Source organism: Phragmites australis, chromosome 24, assembly GCF_958298935.1.
Source record: "Phragmites australis chromosome 24, lpPhrAust1.1, whole genome shotgun sequence".
NCBI classification, from domain to species: domain Eukaryota; kingdom Viridiplantae; phylum Streptophyta; class Magnoliopsida; order Poales; family Poaceae; genus Phragmites; species Phragmites australis.
Window position 1 is genome coordinate 4,351,958 of NC_084944.1, and position 23,138 is coordinate 4,375,095.

The window sequence follows — 23,138 nt, forward strand, 5'->3', positions numbered from 1 at the left end:
ATACATTTACGATCTAAATTTAATTCATAGCGTGACATACCGTAAAAAAATACTATAAAACTTATAGTGAATCTATAAAAAATCATGTGTGACAAAACAAAAAATAAAATAAATTGCTACGTGTCGTGCTATGAATTGAATACAGACATCAAATACATAGACCAAATCTGATAAAATTACTTTTCCTTATTGCCCCTCATCAAAGAAAATTCCAAGCAGTATGGCTATCTGTGTTTGAGTTTCCGCATAAGTCACTTTTGTTGATGAACAGATTTCTGTCCCACAAATGACATGTTTTGCAGGTTCCATCCAAGCTCCAAAATTGCTCAACCACTTCTGGACGTCGGATCTGAAACAGCCGGCCTAGATGTTACCCACAGTGTCTCCTCTCGAACATGGGCCGTGGACCCGTGGTTCTCTCAATCACGCAAGCCTTAAACCCCCCCGCCGCCGCCGCCGCCTCTCCTCTCTAGGGTTTTAGCCTTCCAGCCGAAACCAAGCGCCGCCGCCGCCGCTCACCGGAGACCCACCCTCCCTCCGGTCATGTCCACGAAAACTAAGTTGGCCGCGCCGGCGGCCGCTAAGGAGGGCGAGTACGCGGCGCTGCGGGAGCTGTTCCGGCCGCACGTCGAGTCGTTCGACTACTTCCTCGACAAGGGTCTCGACGAGATGCTCCTCTCCATCCGCCCCATGGAGATCACCGACCCCAACTCCAGCACTACCCTAAGAAATATCCTCCATGCTTCAAATTCGTCTTTTTTTTCTGTGTGCGGATATTTTTCGCTCGTCAGTGCAGCTGTACTTTATAGTCAGAGGTGTTTATCAGTTTCACCAAGTAGTGAGAGCTAACAGTGTCTGAATTATCGTTGCAGTTACCTAGTCATTAGCTATTGCAGGACGACGGCCAATTACCATTTTACATAGTTAGCAGCTATTGCCGGCTTACCGTGAAATGGTTCATGTTTAGTTAAATTATGGTAGACTGGGATTTTTCCTGGAGTTAAACTTAGTTTCAGCAACTCAGCTTAGAGGTACTGAAGCACAAATTGGAATTCTGTTTTACTGCTTTTCTGGATGAGGATACTGAATTGCACTAAACCAATCATCACCCAAGTGAAGTTTCTAAGGCATATTAAGCTTGTGGGTATTTAGATATCACAGCGAATCTTGCATCAGAACTGCCTGGTCAATGATTCCTCTTCCCTTTTGTTTTATTTCTTTTGTTTCTCTTAACTACTGTGTGTACTATCATTGGAGAAGGGTCATGTGCTCCCGCCGATGAGGGATGGTCGGTTGGGTGTACCCCTCTACCCCCAGGAGGTTTGTCATATTTCTTCGGAATTAACATGTTCTTATCTTAGACATTGGGAATCTAGTTTTCTCTGTTTTACCACTATACTACATACTCTTTTGGTACCTTTTTATTGGCCTTCACTTGAAAAAATTAGACAGGTGTTGGTTATTCTGAGTTTCTGACCCTTTCCCATTTTGTTTCGGTTGGAGCAGTGCAGGCAAGCAAGAATTACATATCATGGGGAATTTAAAGTGGACGTCTGCCTCCAGTGTAATGAAGGGCCACAAGTCAGCCAGAGCTTCAATTTTGGTCATTTGCCTATTATGTTGATGGTTGTTACCCTTTACTATGCTTGTAATGGCATTTTTCTTAAAATATTTATGTGATGAATAAACTTTCTATGCTTCATCGGATTTTAGAGTTTGCAGGTGCAGAGGCTAATAAGTGAGTTGATTTTAGCGCTCTGGTTGTCTTTTGCTGCCATCTTAGTGATTAATCCCTCTGGCCACAAAAGAGTGTCGTTTTGTACATTGACACGGTCTCCAAAATTAATCTTTGACCACTTATTTCTGTTGTAATATATTTATAGAACATAGCCAAATTAGAGCATTAAGGAAGCACTTTTTGAGACAAATCTTCACATATCGTTTCCACATTCTAATTCTCAATATTTATGGAGATATCAAAACTAAATTTTGATTGGACACATCCCAAACTTCAAGTTTGCTTGTAGGATCTTGGCTTCTACAGTTTACATGGGTTTGATTTTCCAAAAGCCTAGGGGTAACATGGCATGAACCTTCAATACAATAGATACACGTGCTTCTATAATTTCAAAATGCAAAGCATCCGGTGGGCATAGTCCTTGGTAACATATCACATCAAGGACTCTAAAAAACAATGATGACTTTCTTTCAGTTGGCCACTTGTCTGTGAATTGTGAACATTTTTTGCCATATTAACGCAACAAGGTTCTTTAGTCTCCTCTTTTGAAATAAGGTAACATTACACAATGTCTCTGGTGTGGTGTTTCTATGTGATGCTGAACCAATTAAGGCAATTATAAATAGTGTTTGGATATATTTAGATCCAGTTGGAATTCTCATGAAAGGCGACTGCATATATGATATACCTGTTTTTCCAGATAAATATTGAACAGTAACATGATATCCAATTCAAGAAAGTAAGGAACAACCAAAGTGTCACTATTTGGAAAAGGGTGATGATAAGTAAAGGCTCTTTCTTGAGTGGGTGGTCGGGGGTAGAAAACTGTTGCTGGTTCTTGTTTCTTTAAGATGGTTTCTTCCTTCCATAGGATGCTACATGGAATTTGCAATTATATTCCCAGTCCTCTCCAGGCCATTATATTTAGTAATTGTTTACAAATTATTTTGGTTCATCCTCTGCATGTAACATTTGACTATTCTCCCTGACTTTATGCTCTTGCAATTCCAGTCAAAACTGTGCCATCTGAGAGATGCTGATCCACATAAATTAGTTTTCCATGGTGAAGAGGCAACAGAAATGGGCGGGTGAGTATGTTTCATTTGCATTCACTTGACCATGTCAGCGCTTCCTTTTGCTGTCATTTCTCAATACTTTAACGCAACATTGGTTACGTACTTTGTATGGGAAATAGGGCATCAATCGGTATCTGTAACTCTGCAACTATCTTTTGATGTTTAACTTGCTATTTGGATATTATCACACTTTTGTAGTTTTCGTTAGGATCATGTTTCCTTTTTTTCCTGCTGTGTATGTGCACATGTGGATGAGGGCGTTTAGGGTCAGGTTGGTTTCATTGAGCTATGCTTTTTTGCCAGTAAGTTTACACCGAATTTACCTCTGTGGTAAAAATCTACTTTGTATAGTTAGGAAAAATCCTCAATTGCATCTGGACTGTTTCAAGTAATGAAATATAGTCAATCATGTTCTTGTCTGTTTTCCTGTACTTTCAAAGGTAATACACTGAACTGAAATGATATACCGTATTTGATATGGATTATCACATTGAGTGAGAAACAGATAAATATAGTTGTTGAAGCATTTGTTTGTGCCCCGAGGGTTTATAGTGCAAATGTGGTTCTATGCATCCATCTTTTCTTACTGAGCTTTCTGTACTGCCACTTCTTAAATTTCAGTTGAAGTACAAACTTTATGTTTTCTCCTGTTCTGTGTGCTCTCGCTTTGTAGTGCTGTTACAATACTTAGCAACTTAGCGCTGCGACGAACTTGTCATACTTGTACTATAGTTTCTGAACAAATTTGTTGACTATGTTCCCTATATTTGCGATTGGAATCATTCTGACACACACACAAAAAAAATCCTTTTTAGGTACTTCATCTGTGGCGGGATGGAGCGACTTATACGAATTCTTATTTTACAAAAGCGTAACTATGTAAGACAGACAAGGCTAGTATTTTAAACCAGATAACATCATTCTGATGAGGAGTTTTGTATTAATTTTTCAGCCTATGGGCTTGGTGCGTGGTTCTTTTCTTAAACGTGGTGCTGGATACACTGACAAAGCAGTTATCATAAGGTACTATACTTTTTTTTGCTCTTGCTGATTTGTTGTTTCTGAGCCGTCTTTTTTTTTAATTACTAACAAATGAGGGATGATACTAGAATAACCTATGATTTAATCTTGGGCGTAGCTGATTTTTTCATTTGAGCAATATTCATCTGCAGTGACCCTGTCTCTATTTTGACTCCACCAAGTTTTATTTTTTACACATAATTCGTACTTTTACTTACTGTCCTACTTGATTATCTTTTGCAAATCCTTTATGTTTGCTGAATGTTGAATGCGTGTCCAACAAATATAATTTTCCAGAACAACTTTTCTTGGTAATTTTGTAACATACTTTAGTAAAGACAGAGCCAGTGGAGTAACTATTAGTACTGGCAAAAGACAATGAGTGATCCATTGCTGCAATATTACAAGATACGGTACACATAACTTGATAAAATGAAAGAAATGTCTTGACATTGACCAGATCCAAATAATTGTAATGCCAGATCCTTTTGTCACCTAGTGCTTTTCGAGCATGATTCTTGTACACAAGTGCTATTAACACTAATGCACAGGAGGAGACAGAGCATTGAACACTATCTTGTTATTAATGACTGAAAGTCATTGCCCTTTTCCTCTACATTTTCTTTTTCAAGGAACCTTGTTTTCCCTAGCTTTTCCTGTTCTTTTAAAATGGACCTTAGGCTTGAAACTTAACCGTTGAATCTCTTGAAAGTTAAATGTACTGTATACCCATCCTTGTTGAATGGTAGGAACTTAGGTAAAACATCAAAGATCCTGTTGTGTGTTCTGCCTAGTAGGTATAACCATAACATCAGAGTTGCTGTTGTGTGTGTTGTCTTACTATGCCTTTCTATTTATTTTGTAACAGATGTGTCCACAGTGACCAGTCCAGTGTGACAATAAAGTTGTACTACCTCCAAAATGGAAGCGCAAGGCTTGGGTTTTGGTAAGTTCTGTGCTGGTAAATAGTGAGTGAAAAATGAGTAACTTTTTTTCTTCTCAATTTGACTTTTCGAATTTTTGTTGAATATAGGTTGGGGGGCAGAGAGTTTCTCCTTCCTATTGGGATTGTTCTCAAGGTATAATACATCGCCATTTCCTTAAGCATGCTTGCCATTTCTAACCAGCAATACGATCCATAAACATTTATTGAACATTGTGCGTGCAATGACATGTTCTGTATGGATAAAAGCTATGTAGCATTGTCTACTTTTTCATCAGATGCACCCTGCTAAAATCCTACCCTTGGTTTGCATTGTATAATGTAGCAACTGCCTATAAAGAGGACCTTGGGTCCTCTGTTGACGCATTCCTTTTTTAGCTTTTGAACTGTGTTGTAATAAATTTTTAATCCATGAACTTGTTTTGTTGTGTGTTCTATGGTTATCAATCTTCTTGTTTAATAGAATTTCTTTCTGTAGTTTACTGCATTTCTATCTCTATTCGCATCTTCTGGAAAGCTTAGGATCTTTCCTTTGAAATATGTATCATGCACTCTGTGGAGTAGTGTTTGACTTGTTACATGTTTTTGCAAATCATCATGCTTCTATCTTTATAATATTTTAGTCTAGAGTAACAGTGTTGTTAATGTTGCTTCAACATTGCATTGACTTGATTGTGAATTTCCAATGACAGGCCCTTATTGATACAAGTGACAGGGAGATCTTTACAAGCTTGACGTGCTGCTACAGTGATAAATATGGAAGAGGAAAGGGAGTTGTCAGTACTCAACTAATTGGTGAAAGGGCACAAATAATTCTTGACGAAGTCAGAGATCTGTCCCTTTTCACTCGCACGCAATGTTTGATGCATATTGGTACTTTGAGAGTTTAATTTCTTCTGTGTCTAGAATCCCTTGAAGACCTGGTATGTGCTGACATTGATAATGATCTTCCAAATGCAGGACAGTACTTCCGATCTGTGATGGAAGGCTTTGAAAAAGATGACTATGAAACTGTAGTGTTTAATGTTTTCTTTGTGTTTACATTGGCATGCTGCTGAAATTTGGACCATGCTTCACTTTGGCCATTCTACATTGTTTAGGTTGCTGAAGCGGTTCTGAGGGACTATATTTTTGTGCACCTGCAATACAACCATGAAAAATTTAATCTATTGATGTGAGTTTAAATTTTATTTTTTAATTTGTGAAGTTTTTATCCTCTTGACCTCTTTTATCATGTGTTTCTTATTACATTTCCTGCTTTAGATTTATGCTGCAGAAACTTTATGCTCTCGTAGATCAAACTGCTTCACCTGACAATGCTGACGCACTACAATACCAGGAGGCTCTCTTGCCTGGGCACTTAATCACAGTTTTTCTGAAGGTTACTGAATTCTCTGGAGCCTTGCATATAACTTTTTTTGGCAAAAATAATTTCACAGCACTGCAAAAATGTCCCCCATAAAGTTCCTTGCATTGTAAAATAATACAGCCTTTATAATGACCATTTTACCTTTCTTTGTCCCCTCTATATTCCTTTTCACGTTTCTGATGAACCAGTGAATGGTTGATATTGGTTACACTTTGTTCATTTTAAAACTGCCTGGAGTGGTTGCTGTCCCTCCCTTGTGAGTTTTAGGTGCTAAGGATGGCTCGAAATCAACCACTTTGTGCTCAGCTTTGCCACAGACCCTGCATCTTGAGCCCGCTGCCTCTCAGTGAGGCTTGTAGAACCTTCACCAACTGAAGTGATTTCATCATGGTTCTGTCAGTGCACATCTTGTTGTCTACTTTATATTTTATCCTCTTATCACATTTCCTAAGATTTGGGGTAAAGGTAACTTAGGTAAGAAAGGGGTGGTTAAGGTGGTTGAAAATGAAGACTGGAGAAGGGATGTGTTACTGTCTACGTTAAAAACTGTAATGCTATTTTACTAAAGTGGCACTTTTGCAGTGCTATCAAACGTTTTCCCCCTATTTTTTTTTCATGCTTGGCGCTGTTTCTTTGTTTTTTTATATCTGAGCGAAGATTTTCTTAGTGTGAAAATCTATTTCTTAACCTCTCGTATTGCTTTCCTAATCATTTCTTTTTGCTGGTGATATCTGCAGGATAGACTTCAAGATTGGCTAAGAAAGTCTAAACGTTTAATCATCGAAGAGGCTGCAAAGAACAAAAGTTTTGATCTCAGTAACGGTACATTATTCTATTAATGTTTTTATGGCAAAAACTTTATTTTATGTGTACTCTGGTATTGTGCTCCCAAGGCAAAATAGTTGAATTCATTGACAAATAAATAGAACAGTGGTTATCATAATAACAAGAACAGGAGTGCAGATAATAATAATAATTCAGGAATGCAGATACAGCTACTGATAATTGCATTTTCAGCTGTATCTTCCATTAATTTTGTGGTTCTGGGTTCAGATCCATAATATTTGTTATAAGATCTGTTGTGCATGGTGATGTGAGGATGAAGACAATAAATAGTAAGTGCCTATAATTGGCTTTGGATTCTTGGAAAAGAAGAGTGCAATACAATATTTTGAAAGGATATAAAAGTGGCCCTTGTTAGCATGACCATATGGTACTACAAGAATTTGAACCCTATCTTCATTCTTTATCCCTTCTGTTGAAATATGATTGCGAGATTGTCACATATAAGAGAGTTTTTTCTTTACTCAAGTGACAGCTGCCATATATAGAAAATGAACAACTGCACCATATACATCTCGGTGGTCGAAAATATTGTTTTCTGAAGGCTGGGGATATGAGAAATGGAAGAATAACTTTTGCAACTCGGTGCATCTGCAGATGCTTAGAATGAGTGGCTCCCTGCACTAGTTGCTGTCTTTATTGATTAGTTCCTTTGCTTAGCGTTCCTCCAGTTCGATCCTCCTTTTTTCTCTCTCCCTTTGTGGCTTTTTACTCTCTTAGTGTCTCCCTGAGGTTTTGTACAGCGTTCTTTTTGTTTGTCTATTTTACCCTTTTTTAATAAAATTGAGCAGTAGGGTGTTGCCCTACTGTATTCGTTAAAAAAAAAGGCTGGGGATATGAGATGTGGCTATATGAGCATGTAGGTACAGTTTTTTTATTTATTATTTTGGAAGGTCTCAACTTGAGTCCCCTCTTATGGGCCTTGGACTGTGGTTTAAATCACAGTTAGATGACCCAACAGTCTGGAGAATGTCCTCACCTGAGGCCCTCCTGTATAATATTTATTATCGACTGTGTGGGTTGACATGGTGATACTGATACACCATGTATTTGAACCCGAGGCCTGAAAGGAGATATAGCCATGAATGTTGCTGTATCTTTTGGTTATTCTGGTCAGTTGGATAATGCCATAAAGAAAACTAATTGAACACTGAATAATGAAGTAACACGATTGCTTTCGAGCCGATCAAAAGTTTACCGACCAATTAAATTTGGTGTACTTTGGTTCAGTTAGATTGTTCACTTTTCCAGTTTATCTCCTCACCTCTTCAGTTTATGGTCTTATGCACCGTTTCTCCTGGATGAGATGCGCCCGTTGGACTCCATTAGTTCTTAACCTTTTTGTGGTATATCGGCATATTTTACATTTACGCAATAATAATATGTTGGTCGTCTGTGCAGCACAGGAGATTAGGAAATTTCTTACTAAATATACAACATCTGTTGGTAGAGCTATCGAGAGTATGATAAAGATTGGGAAAGTAAATTCACAATCAGGATTGGATCTTCCACAGGTGCACCTCTTACAGTGCTTACTTTATTCATAGAAGGAATACTGCTTACTTTCAAGGCATCATTTCCCTGGAATTTTATTGAAGAAATTGCTTCTTATTCTTGTGGTTAAGAGAAGCTCGACATGGGGTTACCCTACCTGTTTCTGTAAAAGTGAATGTTGACAATAATGAATTTTCCAATGCACATCTGATGTTGCTACTGTTAATATTGTTTTTGCAGAATATTTGGAACTAATAACGACTTCTGTTGCTAAATTTGCAGAGAGATGGGATGACCATTCACGCTGAACGGCTCAACTTTCATCGTTATATCTCACACTTCCGTTCTGTTCATAGGGGTTCTGCTTTTGCTAAAATGCGCACGACATCTGTTAGAAAGTTACTTCCAGAGTATGTTATCCTCTTCATGCCATTCTGCTGTTGTTTCCTTGCATCTGTTGTACCTGTACTGAAAATGTCCATGTAGGTCCTGGGGTTTCCTGTGTCCAGTTCATACGCCTGATGGAGAGCCTTGTGGTTTACTGAACCATATGACTTCCACATGTCGTAAGATATTCTCATGTTGTCATTTCTCTTGAATTTAAATTTGCACAGCACCCCCTAAACACCACATCCCCCTTTCATATCCTGGATTTCTTGTTTCTCTTTCGTCTTTGACTACATTTGCATCAGCGTTCCCTCTGTCTTAATGTTCTTATATTTGTGGGTTTGTCTCTTTGGGGACAGCATGGCTAAAATTTATCGCGTGTTATCCTTTTTTTAGCGCCAGTTTATATTTGGTGTGTCCAGGTATTTCATCGTTCTACAACTCAGAAGGGGTGGTTAAAAATTTTGAGGGAATAAAGAAGTCGCTTTCTGCTGAGTTGGTTCGTGTTGGAATGAACCCAGTGTCGCCAAAGATTGAGCGAACTGGTCCCCCAGAAGTATTACATGTGCATTTGGATGGATGCATTGTTGGTACTGTTGCTGCTGCTAAGATTGAGGAAGCAGTTAACTATCTTCGAACATTAAAACTTCTGGCGCACTCAGGGGTCTGTTCTCTTATGTTATCATGTTTTCGTTTAATTTGGCCCTTATTTTTAAAATTTTTTGTCATCATGTTCTAACTTAGGGACATACTTACAATTTTATTAGATTCCTGAAGATCTGGAAGTGGGTTATGTTCCCCTAAGTCTCGGTGGAGCTTATCCTGGCCTTTACCTTTTTACAAATCCAGCTAGATTTGTTCGACCTGTCAGAAATCTTTTTAGTTTACCTGATAGAAAGCAAAGTATTGAGCTTATTGGACCATTTGAACAGGTTCCCTTTGATCAATCTCCTTGTTCCTTATATAATTTCTTACCAATAGCACACGGATTTATTTTGTATTCTAAATTAGGCATTTATGGATATACGGTGTCCTGATGGTGGGGATGGTGGGAGAAAAGAATTATTTCCTGCAACTCATGAAGAAATCCACCCTACAGCCATTCTCAGTGTAGTTGCCAATCTGACACCTTGGTCTGATCACAACCAAAGTCCTAGGAACATGTACCAATGCCAGGTCAGTAGTCAGATCTTGACTTTACAATGATCAGGTGATCATGTGTCTGTTGATGGATAACGTTCTTTCCTTTATGGACTGTCTAATCCTCCTTCTTGTTCGCAGATGGCAAAGCAAACCATGGGTTTTTGTGGGCAAGCCCTAAAATTCCGTACTGATGTAAAAGCATTCCATCTACAGGTTTGTTTTTTGTAGAATGATTAAACAATTATCATGGAAGAGCTATATCGTGTGGTTGTTCAAAGTTGCTTCATTGCAGTGGATATGTGGATTATTTACCTGATAGCATACAACCTACATTTTTCACAAGGAACTGATAGTTTGAACCACTTGAACATACATTTTTATTTTTGGTTGTGGTATTGTAGCCAGGGTCATCAGATAGTTCTCAGTTATCACTAGTGCAGGTCATCTCTGGTTGCTTAAATTCCAGTGCAGGCGGAATGCTTTGCCATGTGTTGAGGCCAGCTATATCTCATCAATCTCCTGTCAAACTTGATAATCCAGTGCCTTTTGGACAGTATCTATTTTATCATATTGATATCGTCAATATTATTTAAGGAAATGTAATGTAAAACCCACTTGAAGTTGGTAGGATTTGTTTATGACTTGAGCAGTTCAGGTTAAGAACACTTAACTTGGGGCATCAAACTGGTTGTCTAAAAACAGGTTCTGGTCAGGATTTTTATTTATTGGTTATTTTTTTACTGGAATTATTAAACCCTGGTTGCACCCGGACATGGACAACTAGAGGACTTAAATCTTTTTTGGAAGACGTGGCATGAAAAGTGTATAATAAGGGAAATTAAACATGAAATGCTAAGTTAGACATATACCCTCCACTCCTTGTAATATGATGGGTCATCTTTCTGACCTAATTTCGAATAACCATATGTATTTGGTAGCAGCCAAACCCAAAGACATTATCTACTGCTTAGTTGTATTATAGACAAACTGACATATGGGTGTAATTTTTTTCTCCGACTTACACCAATAGCTGGAGAACACTGCTCACCTTCTATACTGTCTTTGATGCCTTCTAGACCCCGCAGACACCAATTGTTCGGACAGCTACATATAGCAAATATTGTATGGATGAATTTCCATCAGGAACGAATGCTATTGTTGCAGTGCTGTCATACACAGGGTAAGCCTTTCAATATAGCATGATCTTTTTTTGACTTTGCTTGACATGATGAAATTATTCCTGTGATATAGTTATGACATGGAGGATGCCATGATTTTGAATAAATCAGCTGTTGATCGTGGAATGTTCCGTGGGCATATTTACCAGGCAAGTCATGTTTCTTTATTTATAACTATTGTGATCTGATCTACCATCTACATGAAATTTGGTTTAGTACTATTTCTTTCACATAGTATCTATGTGGTGTCTTTGGCATAATCAAAGGCATGCTTTAGTGCCTTACTGCCGTTATATTTGTAGGCAGCTATTTCATTTTTCCAACTTTTATTTCATGATGTAGGGGATGTTAACTGAATTATCTTTTGATGTGACTAGCCGATGAATTTTATCTGAGTCTTAAAAGTTATTACTCTTGAGTATGATTTCTGTAAATGAGTTCATAATTGTAAATATAAATCTGACTATTTTATATGAGCACCAGATGGTCCATTTGCAGGGTATGGTGTACAAGTACCTGTGTTTTATTGGATTAGGGGGATTGCGGTTGTAATTTTCTATTGTATTATGTAGTTGCTTGAACATCCAAGATTTGGTGTATTTGCAAGAAAACGAGAGCATATAGTATCATCTTTTTATTCTTTGTTCTAAATGTCAGTGTGAAAACGTGTATAACTTAAAAGGGTTTGTAATTTTTCAGTATACATAGTATATCACATGTACGATGTCTACATTTAATTACTCCAGCAGTAGATTTGGATTCTTTGGTATAGAATGCCGTTTCAAGATGCACAGTAAAAAATCCTGTAGTAGGAAGCTTGGAAAAATTTGATTCGATCAACTTGTTTGGAAATTATTAAAAATTATTCTCAGCAGCCCTTCAGTTTTGAAAACTTTTAGAGTAACCCTTTTCTTGTGAACACTTTCTACAGACTGAATGCATTGACTTATCAAAGAAAGATAGAGAAAATGTTCCAGAAATCTTTGCCAAGAGTGTATTATCAAGGGACACGAGCACTGTGATTGATTCAGATGGCCTTCCTCGTCTTGGAGAGGTAGTTATGTATTCATACTAAATTAAAAGTTATTTCCTTGTGCAAGAACAGCTATTGGATTTCTTCCCTCATGTGGATTTTTCCTTACTTTGACATGCATTTTCATGAACAGACAGTACATCCAAATGAGCAGTACTACAGTGTCTATAACAGACTCACAGGTGCGATAAGGCCTGTCAAACTAAAAGGCACAGAGTCAGCATTTATTGACTATGTTGCTGTCAACGGGGCAAGTTCAAAAGGTGACCTGCAGAAGGTAAGAGAACATTCAAATAACCTTCAGTAGAATTTCAGTTGGCTGAAAATTATCAGAACAATCACACAGACATGCATACCTTGTTGATCTTCTGAGTTTCTTAAAATCACATAACATCTTCACGTTTTTTGTGTTAATGAACTCAAATAGCATTTTGTGCAATGAGTTTATAAAACGCTAGTATTTCTAGTTTAAAGCGTTATCAAATTTGTTTTGTGATGTTGTCATATGTTTCTGCAGGCGAATATTCGTCTGCGTCGTGTGAGAAACCCCATAATTGGTGACAAGTTCAGCAGCAGACACGGGCAAAAGGGCGTTTGTTCTCAGTTATGGCCTGACATTGACATGCCATTCTCTGCAAATACCGGCATGAGGCCAGATCTGATCATTAATCCTCATGCATTTCCTTCAAGAATGACTATAGCAATGCTCTTAGAGTCTGTGGCAGCAAAGGTACCAATATTTCTTCTCTCGTAGGTTGGGGGAAACCTGTATCATGTTGCAAGTTGAAAGATATAGCAACTGAATTTATTTCGCGGAAGCAATAGCTTAAATGAAGTCAATTTGATACCACATAAATTTAACACCTTAACCCTTCTGTTTCCCTTTTTTGTATGCAAAACCAAAAGATCCTGTTGGCATATTTACATTTCTACAACAATGATCATACACAGCTGTTGGCATCTTTTGACTGGCTGATTTGAACACTGCTCTACTCTAGCTGGACCTTTTGTTTTACCTCTTGTGTGAGAACTGTACCTTTTGCTTTCATCTTATAGTTTCTTGAATAAAAACTATTTTTTAGTAATGCTTATATGCTCCTGAAAAGCTAAACAGCACAAATTTAGAAACATTGTTCTTTATATTTCGAGTGGTTGATGGTTTTAATCATGCATGCACTTTATTCACTTTTAAAATTAACCATTGTCACCTTTGGAGGACATTGATATACTTTCTAGACAGGTTTTGTCCCTCTTAAAGTTTTATGCCTACGAAGAAATTTGTTCCTAGAGATGTCTACTGTAGTGGTGCCATTTTATCTAAAGATAGCTTGAATTTTGTCCTCACAGGCTGGAAGTTTGCATGGAAAGTTCATTAACGCGACACCTTTTGCAAACTCAGTCAAAGAGGAGGACAAAGATCCCTGTAAATCTAATTCAACTGTAGATGAATTGGGTCCCATGCTTGCATCTTATGGGTTCAATTATCATGGAACAGAGGTCCTTTATAGTGGAGTATTTGGCACTGAGATGACCTGTGAGATTTTCATTGGACCTGTTTATTACCAGCGTCTACGTCATATGGTCTCAGATAAATTTCAGGTGAGCAATTATTGTTTGTTGTACATTTACACTTGGGTCTTGTATCGATATTTTCGTGCACCCAATATGCTCCATTCAATCCGCCTTTTTTTAAAATAAAAAATCGAGGCTCCAAGTGTTCTGCAATGCTGTTTGCTAGGTTTTTTCTCTCTTTTCTTTTGTACTGGATTGGATAACTCGGGGTAGTTTGCCCCGTGTCTTTATTAGACTGACCATGAAAAAAGCCAAATATTTACCTGACAAGTGAACCTGAAAGTGTAATTCGCTCTCTTTGTACCAGCACCGTTATTTGGAATTTGGGATTCTCACTGATGCGAATTATCTATGCAGGTCCGCACCACGGGTCGTATAGATCAGATAACAAGACAACCGATTGGAGGAAGGAAGCACGGTGGCGGGATTCGGTTTGGTGAGATGGAGCGCGACGCTCTCCTCGCCCATGGGTCTGCCTATCTCCTGCATGACAGGCTCCACTCCTGCTCAGACTACCATATCGCCGACGTGTGCTCCCTTTGCGGGAGCTTACTGACAGCGACGATAATCAAATCGGAGACTCAGAAGAAAGCCAAGCGCGAGATGCTTGGGCTCCCCTCCGTGAGACCTCCCAAGAACTTTGCCTGCCAGGCCTGCAAAACGAGCAAGGGGATGGAGACCGTGGCAATGCCGTACGTGTTCAGATACCTGGCCGCCGAGCTAGCGGCCATGAACATAAAGCTGGACCTCCGGCTGAGCAACAGGACAGAATTGCCTCCCAGCCAAGAATCCTGAAGCTCCTCGTTCACCGGGTCACTGATCACAACGAAGTGAAGGCACCGCTAGTTCTTTTCCGGGGCGCCTGGCAGGAGAAAGCTAGCCATGCCGCCATTGGCACAGAGAGGGAAATTTTTCTTCGCCCAGTTGAGCAGTTTGGTCACAGTTGTATTGTTTCGTGCATGGGCGTGATGTATCGTTGTAACTTGTAACAGAACATCAATGGTAAATCTGAGCTATACGTTGTCTCGTCATCCTTTCGCACTGGATGGTGTTCGCTCCACGTCTGACCCCGTGTTCATCTCGGCGAAATCGTCTCGGCTGCAACGCGGCCGTTTCATCGAAACCTCTTGGCTCGGCGGAGGGCGTCGCTGCAGAGGCGGCCGGACGACGAGCTCGTGCCGGCCGGGTAGCTCGCGACAGCGAGTCAGCGAGTGGCTGGCCCTCGCAGCTGGGATGTTCGGCTCCAGCTGGAAGACGAGGACGCGGACGGCGTGAGGCGACTAGGCAAGTTGAGCGCGAGCCACTATTGTTCGTCTGTGCGGCAACGGCGTTGCACGCATAAGTCGGGGCGTATCTAGCACAGTCAGGCACAGTCAGGCCCAGTCGGGGCGTATCTAGCTTGCCTTTTTTGTTTTAAGCTTTCGCGTAGCTTAGTGTTTGAGATTCGTGCAAGAGAAGATAAATGAGGGAAGTTGAGGCAAGTGGAGCAAGCAAACAATCATGTGGGAAGGGAGGGGGCACGTGGCAGACTCTGATTGGTGGTGGGATGGGGCGGTGGAGAAAGAGGTTGATTGGTAAACTTTAAATGCAGTTTCCTCCTAAATTGTAAGTCTATTTTCGAATCCATTTGAACCGTGATGTGTTTAGAATTAATACAATAAAATGAGATCTAATATATATATATATATATATATATATATATATATATTTATTACTCTTGAGTCTGTTTAAAAATTCAACATTTTGAATACACTGTTTCAACATTTAGTCATAAAATATTAAACTAGTTTTTTTTTTCCAAATTGTTGAACTAAGTTTTGTAAATTGTTGAACCATGCTTTTAAAAATATTAAATATATATAAAAGACCAACAGTTTCAAGATCGAGCAATGAAACCGAATACAAAGCCATTGCTAATGTGATAGCTGAATTGATTTGGCTGCAGTCATTGTTGAAAGAGCTTGGTGTGTTTCAACATAAATCACCTATACTCTAGTGTGGTAATCTTGAAGCAACCTATCTCACGGCAAACCCAATATTTCATGCCCGTACTAAGCACATTGAGATAGATTCCGGCTTTGTTTGAACAAGTTGCTCGCAAGGCCATGAGGCTCGGTTCATTCCATCAAAAGATCCGATTGCATATATATTCACCAAGGCACTTGAGTTCTCAAGGTCTCCGTTCAATTTGTCGCAATCTCCTACAAAGACTAGGCTGCGATCGAGGGGACCGTAATTAGGTCCATTCTTCGGCCCACTAGATACACGGCCGCAGCCCATCGTTGCCGTTTGCGGTCTTGTAAAAGGCTCGGGAAAAATTACATCAGGGCTCGATACCGGGCCCAAAAAGCCCAAGACGCCGACGGGCCCACAAGCCCAAGAAGCCGACGGGCTACATGAGGAGCGTCTCCACTAGCCACCTCTCCTCGTTTCTCTCCGCAGCCGCAGCCGCCCGCCCGCCCGCCCGCCTCAACTAGGGCACCACCACTGCCCGCCGCCGCCGCTGCTCGCCGCCATGTCGGACTCCGACGACTACGGTGCGTTCCCCGCCCCTCAGCTCCCCTGTTTCTCCTCGGCCACCCCTTGCTCTTCTGTTCGTTTTGATCGACCGAGCTTTTAATCGCTTGTCCCCTTGTTTCGCTGTGGTTTTGGTGGGGGTTTAGTGGACTTGCCCGTCTCGGACGGCGACGACGACGGGGAGGAGTGGGACGAGGATGACGAGGAGGAAATGGAGGAGGATGAGGAGGGTCGTGGTGGGAGCTCGCGGAAGAAGTCCAAGCAGCACGTGGAGCAACTCAAGCGGCTGCAGGAAAAGGTTCGTGTCCGTTCCCTCCGGTTTCTTCTCCGTGCTTCGTGAGGAATCTAAGGCTTTGTACTCCACCATTGCTACTTGTTAATGATGATAATTATCATTGTAAGTTGATAATTGATCGTTGCTGCGAATTAAAGCTCGTGCTCTGGTCATGTGTGAGTGGTAGGTTTGGATTGTGCCTTGGTGGCGTTAGTTATTCGAATGTTTTAAAATTGACTCCACACGCCGGTTTAGAGCTGCTCCTTGTATAAACTAATATCATGTAGTATTGGAAAAGACTGATAACTAGGTGTTGCAAAGAAGGCTAAAGACTGACCTGGTGGCTGCAAACTAGTGTTAACAGGCACAAAGTCAGTCCATAAATGCACAAAAAATTTACAATGATTGTTGTTTAGTCGTTCTGATCGTGTGACTGTAAGAGGTTATAAAAGAAATTTCTCTGCCCCGCTGAGCATGCTAGGTATAGAGTGGTTACCTAAAAGCTAAAAGCAAACTCATCTGGTCATAAGATCTGTGGTATAAAAAGAGATTGAGACATAATGAAATTGGTAGCGCGATAATGTTTTTTCCATGTTTATTTCAAATTCATGCAATGATGTACTGCGCTCAATTTTGTTCTTTGGATTAAGCATTTCTTCCCTTACTAGTTTTGTCTTCTCTGTGCTCTGTATCACTGTTGGTTATTTATGAAACTTATATACTTCTTTTTTGTAGGATCCTGAGTTCTATAAATATTTAGAAAAGTGTGATAAAGAGTTGCTGGAATTCACTGATGATGAAATCGAGGTAAGCATAAGCCAGAGTATAACCTTCGTATATTATTTCTTTTCCCTCAATAGAACTATGCGGGTGGAGTCATTTTTGAGTATTGTGTTTAGGATGATCAAGACACTGGGGTTGCTGATGACGAGGAACCTAGGTCTGTTCCTAAGGAGCAACTGAAGCAGATTGTGAAACCTATTACACTGGAAATGGTTGATTCCTGGTGCAATGGAGTAGAGAATGGAAAGATAGGTTCTATCCGATCTATCCTTCAAGCTTTCCGGAAAGCCTGCCATTATGGTGAGGATCAAGGGGACAATTCAGCTCCAAAATTCAGTGTCATGTCTGGTAGTGTACTTGATAAAGTTATGCACTTTGTTTTGAAACACATGGATAGAGTCCTTCGTCAATTACTTAGTGCTCCAAGCTTTGGAGGGAAGAAAGAGACAATCAGTGAGTTGATGATCACTAAGTCATGGAAGAGGCATGGTGATCTAATGAGGATATATCTTGCCAATGCACTACATATGATAACAGAGATGACTGATGAGCAAATGATAGCATTTACTATACACCGTGTCAGAGCATCAGCTGTTTTTCTGGCAGCTTTCCCTTCGCTCCTGAGGAAGTATGTTAAGGTGCGTAGCTTACTCTTTTTATTCCACCTTTGCAGTTGCCTTCTGCATTACCCTGATGTCCATCTACTAAGTTGACCATTTAATTTCGTTTGCATACATCAATTATAGGCTCTGCTGCACACCTGGGCCAGAGGACGTGGTGCAATGCCACTTGTTTCATTTATGTTCCTTCGAGACTTGTGCATTCAATTAGGTTCAGATTGCCTTGACACGTGCCTCAAGGGTATCTACAAGGCTTATTTGGTTAACTGCAAATTGTCCAAATCTATCAGTGGATCGAAACTGCAGCACATTCATTTCCTTGGAAATTGTGTCAGAGAATTGTATAGTCTGGATCCACAAAGTGCATATCAACATGCTTTTGTTTTCATCCGTCAACTGGCAGTTATCCTAAGAGGAGCTCTTACTGAAAGAGGACCGAAGGTATATGCTGTTGAACTCATCGCCATGCCCTGGAACTTCATTGATTACCTATGTTCTGTCAGTGAGTTATATGTTTCTTGTTTTATGTTTGTAAGTCAGCGAAAGACAAAAGGCAGAAAGAAAGTAGCAAATCAACAAAAAAACTAATGGAGGTACTATTCGTATTGCTATTCCTCCTATACTTTTCAGATATTGTACATGCAATTCTGACACACGCTTCATTCGTATTGCTATTCTTTGAGTAATGCTCTTCTTGTGTTGGTCATGTCATTCTTGCACCTGAAGAACCCACTTCTGCAAATGCCAATTTCTTGTTCCCTATGTTGATTGGATACTAATTGTTATCGAACATTTCAGCAGTGTTATTATGTTACTAACTGCTGATGAGTTGACCTTGATCATGTGCAGAAATCTTACCAAAGAGTTTATGATTGGCAATACATATTCTGCCTTGAGCTTTGGACAAGTGTTGTGTGCGGATGTAGTTCTGAGGAGGAATTCCGACCTCTGGCTTATCCATTGACCCAGATAATACATGGTGTGGCATGTCTTGTGCCTAGTGCACGTTACTTCCCTGTACGCCTTAGGTGTGTAAAGATGCTTAATTGCATTGCTGAAGCCACTGGTACCTTCATTCCGGTCTCCTCCCTGCTGCTTGATATGCTTGAAATGAAAGAACTTAGAGGACGTCCAGATGGAGGTGTAGGCAAAGCAGTGAATTTGTTCAGTGTTAAACAGGTGTAATTTCTTGCAATATAACATTTTATACAGAATATGCCTTTTGAAGAAGCTTATAACAGTTCTCTTCTCCGGCAGGTAGACAAGAAAACAGTGAAGACACGTGCTTTTCAGGAAGCATGCATTTATTCTGTGGTTGATGAGCTGGCTAAACATTTGGCCCAGTGGAGCTTCTCCATCGCCTTCTTTGAGATGTCCTTTATTCCACTTGTTCGGCTCCGAAGCTTTTGCAAAACCATTAAAGCTGACAGATTTCGGAAAGAAATGAAGGATCTTATCCGTCAGGTTTGCTAAGCACATGTAGAAGAGTTTTAACTATTGTATTTGATCCATTGCTTACATGCTAATGTTTATCATCATTTCTGGTTTCAGATAGAGGCCAATGTTGAATTCATTAAGTCAAAACGTGTGGGGATTGCATTTTCGCCCAATGATCCAGCTGTAGAGTCATTTATGCAGGCATGAGTCACCTGCTGGCTTTGGTTTTGCACACAATTTATTTTTACTATCGTTCTTATGTCATTCTGTGAACTTATAATATCCATTTCCCAACAGACTGAGAAGGAAGAACGTTCCAGTCCTCTCTCGAAGTATGTTGCTACTCTACACCAGAGAGAGCAGGACAGGATGGATGCTCTGGACGAGACCAGGTTGGTTCCATCCATGTTTAGCTCAGTTCATATAACAAACAAATACCCTTTTGCATTTTAACATGGAGTGACTTCCATCATAATATCATGTAGCATGTAGCACAATTTAGTAGTTTGTACGAATCACAAGAACATATGCAAAATAAAATTGTGGTTGCTTTATGAGTGGATACTGATTAATGGCATTGGCATCACTAATTCCCTCTTCTTTACCAGTGTCATTGTGGGAGCGGAATCCTCAACCTTTTCACGGAGGTTATCAGAAGTGCAGAAGCAACAGGATGAACAGGATGACAATGAAGGCACCATTGCTTTCAGTAAGAACTGGTTGGCTGAAAAGAGGAAACCCAAGTATGTTCTAACCTTTTCCTTATATATATATTTGTTATTTCCTTTGTGGAAAGCACAATATAACTTCATTTGGTGTGCAGAACCGTCAAGGAGAACAAGAAGCGAGCCCGGGAGCATGATGATGTTGCTACAGAGGAGGATCTGGTTGAGGATTTGGTCCTGAGCTCAGACGAGGAAGTGGAAGAGGGAGGCAATAATCAGGAATCGGATGAGGATGGCTCAGTTCCGGTTGAAGATGACAGTGATGAAGACTTCATAGACCCGGACAGTGAGTATAAGAAACAAAAGAAGGCGAAATCTAAGAAACGGAACAAGCGTCAATCATCGAACAAAGCACCCTCAAACACTAAAACGAAGCCGCGTCCCAAAAAGAAGGCGAAACATTAGTTATTGCTAGGTGGGACTCAGCAAAATAGGTTGGCAGGCGAATCATGAAAAACATTTTGCCTCTGCACGATTTTTTTTGTTATTTTAAGAAATGTTCGGTTGTTCTTCTGTCTGTCATTTCCCTGAATATTCTTATAGCTATTATTTATGTATGTCAGGTCGTTCAACATTGGCGATATTGTTTGTTTTGTTACATGTATGGTTCTTGCTGGCGGATAGCGTGCTGAGTTGACTGCATAGTACTTTCCACGGGAATTTACCCAGAATCTTTCTGGGCTAAATATGATAACTGGCGATACTGAACAAGAAACCTATATATGAAAATTAAGATTTCTTCTTTCTTGCTATTGCAAAATTTGAAGAACTTATCTTTATTTTCTTGGTAAAAAATTTGCTTTATAATGTTGATCAGAGATAGGTTAGTCTAGTTCAACGCTGCATCGCTATTGCGAATTTGTCAACATGCTAATCATTTCCTTTTTTACGCCCAGTACTCTGGTATTTGTGTTTAAACAAATTTGATGGAAAACTCCAGCAGGGCAGTTGACATTGCGAAGCGGCCGTACGTGCCAAACCGAACCGTGTGGGCCCGTTTCGCTTCCCGCCCCTGCCGTGACCCCCACAGCTTCATCCTTCGTACCACCTCGCTTGCTCTTCTTAATCCGCCTCCGTCTCCTGCTTAACATGTTAGATTATGTTTGTTTTTACTGTAAATTGTTATAATCCAGATGCTGTGAAGATTTTTTTCTGATCAGATTATGAATCGTAGTTTTTTATAAGTATAACTTGTCTTGTAAATTGTGAGAATTAGTTTTTAGATTATGATAGTTTATTTCTTCTTTTGTTTTTTAATTAGAATTTATAATTAGAATAAAAAAACAAATAAGGCCTTAATCGGAATCCAAATCGCAAGTTTAACCCAACTCCTTTCCTTTATTAATTCTTCCTCACAACCAGCTAGCGCAGCCTTTATCGGAATCCAAATCGCAAGTTTAACCCAACTCCTTTCCTTTATTAATTCTTCCTCACAACCAGCGACGGGGCCGGCTCGCTGAGCGCGGCGCGGCGCGGCGAGCGGCCTGTGCCACATGACGGCCATCATCTCCTCGCGCAGGCGCTGGAGTGCTACTTCGAGCTCGCCGTCGCCGGAGGCAAACAGGCGGCGCTGTGCTCCAAGATCGCGCGGCAGGTGCCAACTCGTGCCTAGCTAGCTAATGCAAGGAGCAAATTACCTCAACTCAAATCACTAAAAATCATAACAATAAATATTTCTGAGCCAAATAATGCACTGCTATACATACAAGTAACCAGCCCATTTTCGAAGATGGAGCTCGTTAAACCTAGCTTTAATTTGCGCTTGCTATGTTCTTATATTTGGAATTGCTTTAATTTGCGATGTGTAAAACCCTCAACTAAGGATGGTAAAACTCTCAACTAAATGCTTTAATCCCTTCTACAGAATCACTATCAGCCTGGTCAAGCCTTGACCAAAAGATTTTTGGGATATGCAGTTTCATGTCTAACTACCCTCTGCAGAAAAAAATCATCCGATCGGATCAAACGGTCCATAATTTTGCTAATTTTTTCTGCTCTCCGCGTTGCGCAGGTCAGCCTCGACGACCACGAAGCCTTGTCGACTCGTGCGATCTGCGAACCAGCGGAAACAAAAACCCAAAAAAAACCACGCGGCTTCGGGTGGGATAGTAGAGACTCGCGCGATCGGCGGCGGCCTCCGGGCAGGATTCGCGCGATCTGTGGCGGATGTTTTGGTAGGCGGCACGCGGCGGCAGCCTTCAGCGCGGCGCGGACGGCGGCTCCATTCGGTCACCTGCAGGGAGCAGTGCCTCCGCCCTCCCGTCGATCGATGAAATTTAGGCTGTTAGGCCATCTCCAGCCGGATCGAAAAAAACTTCCCATATCACTGTACCATCACTTTTTCAATCCTTTTGCGGATTACAGCTGGCCGCATCGCTCACGAAAAGGGAGCCTTTGTTACTGTAGCTAGTGGATGACTATTGGTCTGAAAAGAGATGAAAAGTAATAGAATGTAGAAAATAAAGTAGCTGTTGGAGATAAAAAAAATATGAGATGCTGTAATAGTGTTAATGGATATTATAATAATATTATAAGAAATAAAATTTTAGAGTATCATAATGCTCCTGTTTGTATAAAGAAAAGACCGATCTTTTTTTTTTCCGTGTGCGTACGTGTTTTATCCATCCTAAAGGCGTAGTTGAGACGCGCTTGTAGCGATCGCTTTCAACTTTTTTGTTTCTTCTCTGACATAGGAAGAATTATGGCCTTCTATACAATTTGATGCTCTTGTTGCCACTATCAATTAAATTGATGCTTATGAGATGTTTCTTGAAGAAAAATTGGAATTATGCTATGCTTATGAACATAGCACTACATTCGTAGGTATTCTCCAACAAGAACAATAGTGAATGTTGGAAGAGTCTCGACGGGTTTGTCTGATGATTGGGAGCAGGGCATCAATGATATGAGATCAAGGAGCGTGTCAATACTAAGGAATAGTTTGGTTCTTTTCTAGCATAACTCGTTACTGATCGTAGTCGTAATT

The 23,138-nt window shown here is 40.3% G+C and overlaps 2 protein-coding genes across 2 annotated transcripts; both read left to right on the plus strand.

Annotated features, from left to right (window-relative positions):
• The first annotated feature begins 413 nt into the window (after positions 1 to 413).
• Positions 414 to 14,827, plus strand: LOC133907049 (DNA-directed RNA polymerase I subunit 2). The gene is made up of 27 exons (XM_062349044.1): positions 414 to 730; positions 1,247 to 1,320; positions 1,507 to 1,626; positions 2,750 to 2,826; positions 3,630 to 3,693; positions 3,767 to 3,837; positions 4,703 to 4,780; positions 4,868 to 4,913; positions 5,470 to 5,650; positions 5,738 to 5,790; positions 5,878 to 5,951; positions 6,041 to 6,158; positions 6,884 to 6,968; positions 8,391 to 8,503; positions 8,766 to 8,893; positions 8,970 to 9,049; positions 9,293 to 9,534; positions 9,638 to 9,802; positions 9,882 to 10,046; positions 10,152 to 10,226; positions 11,090 to 11,193; positions 11,265 to 11,340; positions 12,123 to 12,245; positions 12,358 to 12,501; positions 12,742 to 12,954; positions 13,572 to 13,823; positions 14,154 to 14,827. Exons 1-27 carry the CDS (start codon positions 544 to 546, stop codon positions 14,589 to 14,591), a joined length of 3,546 nt encoding a protein of 1,181 aa, XP_062205028.1. The 5' UTR covers positions 414 to 543; the 3' UTR covers positions 14,592 to 14,827.
• Positions 14,828 to 16,222: 1,395 nt separating this feature from the next.
• LOC133907433 (nucleolar complex protein 2 homolog) lies at positions 16,223 to 20,750 on the plus strand. Its single transcript, XM_062349478.1, has 12 exons — positions 16,223 to 16,333; positions 16,460 to 16,611; positions 17,323 to 17,394; positions 17,487 to 18,008; positions 18,117 to 18,431; positions 18,527 to 18,583; positions 18,840 to 19,169; positions 19,248 to 19,454; positions 19,542 to 19,628; positions 19,725 to 19,819; positions 20,036 to 20,170; positions 20,251 to 20,750. The coding sequence occupies exons 1-12, from the start codon at positions 16,312 to 16,314 to the stop codon at positions 20,555 to 20,557; spliced, it is 2,301 nt and encodes a 766-aa protein (XP_062205462.1). The 5' UTR covers positions 16,223 to 16,311; the 3' UTR covers positions 20,558 to 20,750.
• Positions 20,751 to 23,138: the final 2,388 nt, after the last annotated feature.

What these genes read in the sequence shown, in the direction of transcription:
- LOC133907049 (XM_062349044.1), top strand. Translation starts at nt 544, where the DNA reads ATGTCCACGAAAACTAAGTTGGCCGCGCCGGCGGCCGCTAAGGAGGGC. An exon ending in TACCCCTCTACCCCCAGGAG is followed by an intron (nt 1,321 to 1,506) that starts GTTTGTCATATT and finishes CGGTTGGAGCAG; the next exon opens with TGCAGGCAAGCAAGAATTAC. An exon ending in GAAAAATTTAATCTATTGAT is followed by an intron (nt 5,952 to 6,040) that starts GTGAGTTTAAAT and finishes TTCCTGCTTTAG; the next exon opens with ATTTATGCTGCAGAAACTTT.
- LOC133907433 (XM_062349478.1), top strand. Translation starts at nt 16,312, where the DNA reads ATGTCGGACTCCGACGACTACG. An exon ending in GTCGGACTCCGACGACTACG is followed by an intron (nt 16,334 to 16,459) that starts GTGCGTTCCCCG and finishes GTGGGGGTTTAG; the next exon opens with TGGACTTGCCCGTCTCGGAC. An exon ending in TCACTGATGATGAAATCGAG is followed by an intron (nt 17,395 to 17,486) that starts GTAAGCATAAGC and finishes TATTGTGTTTAG; the next exon opens with GATGATCAAGACACTGGGGT.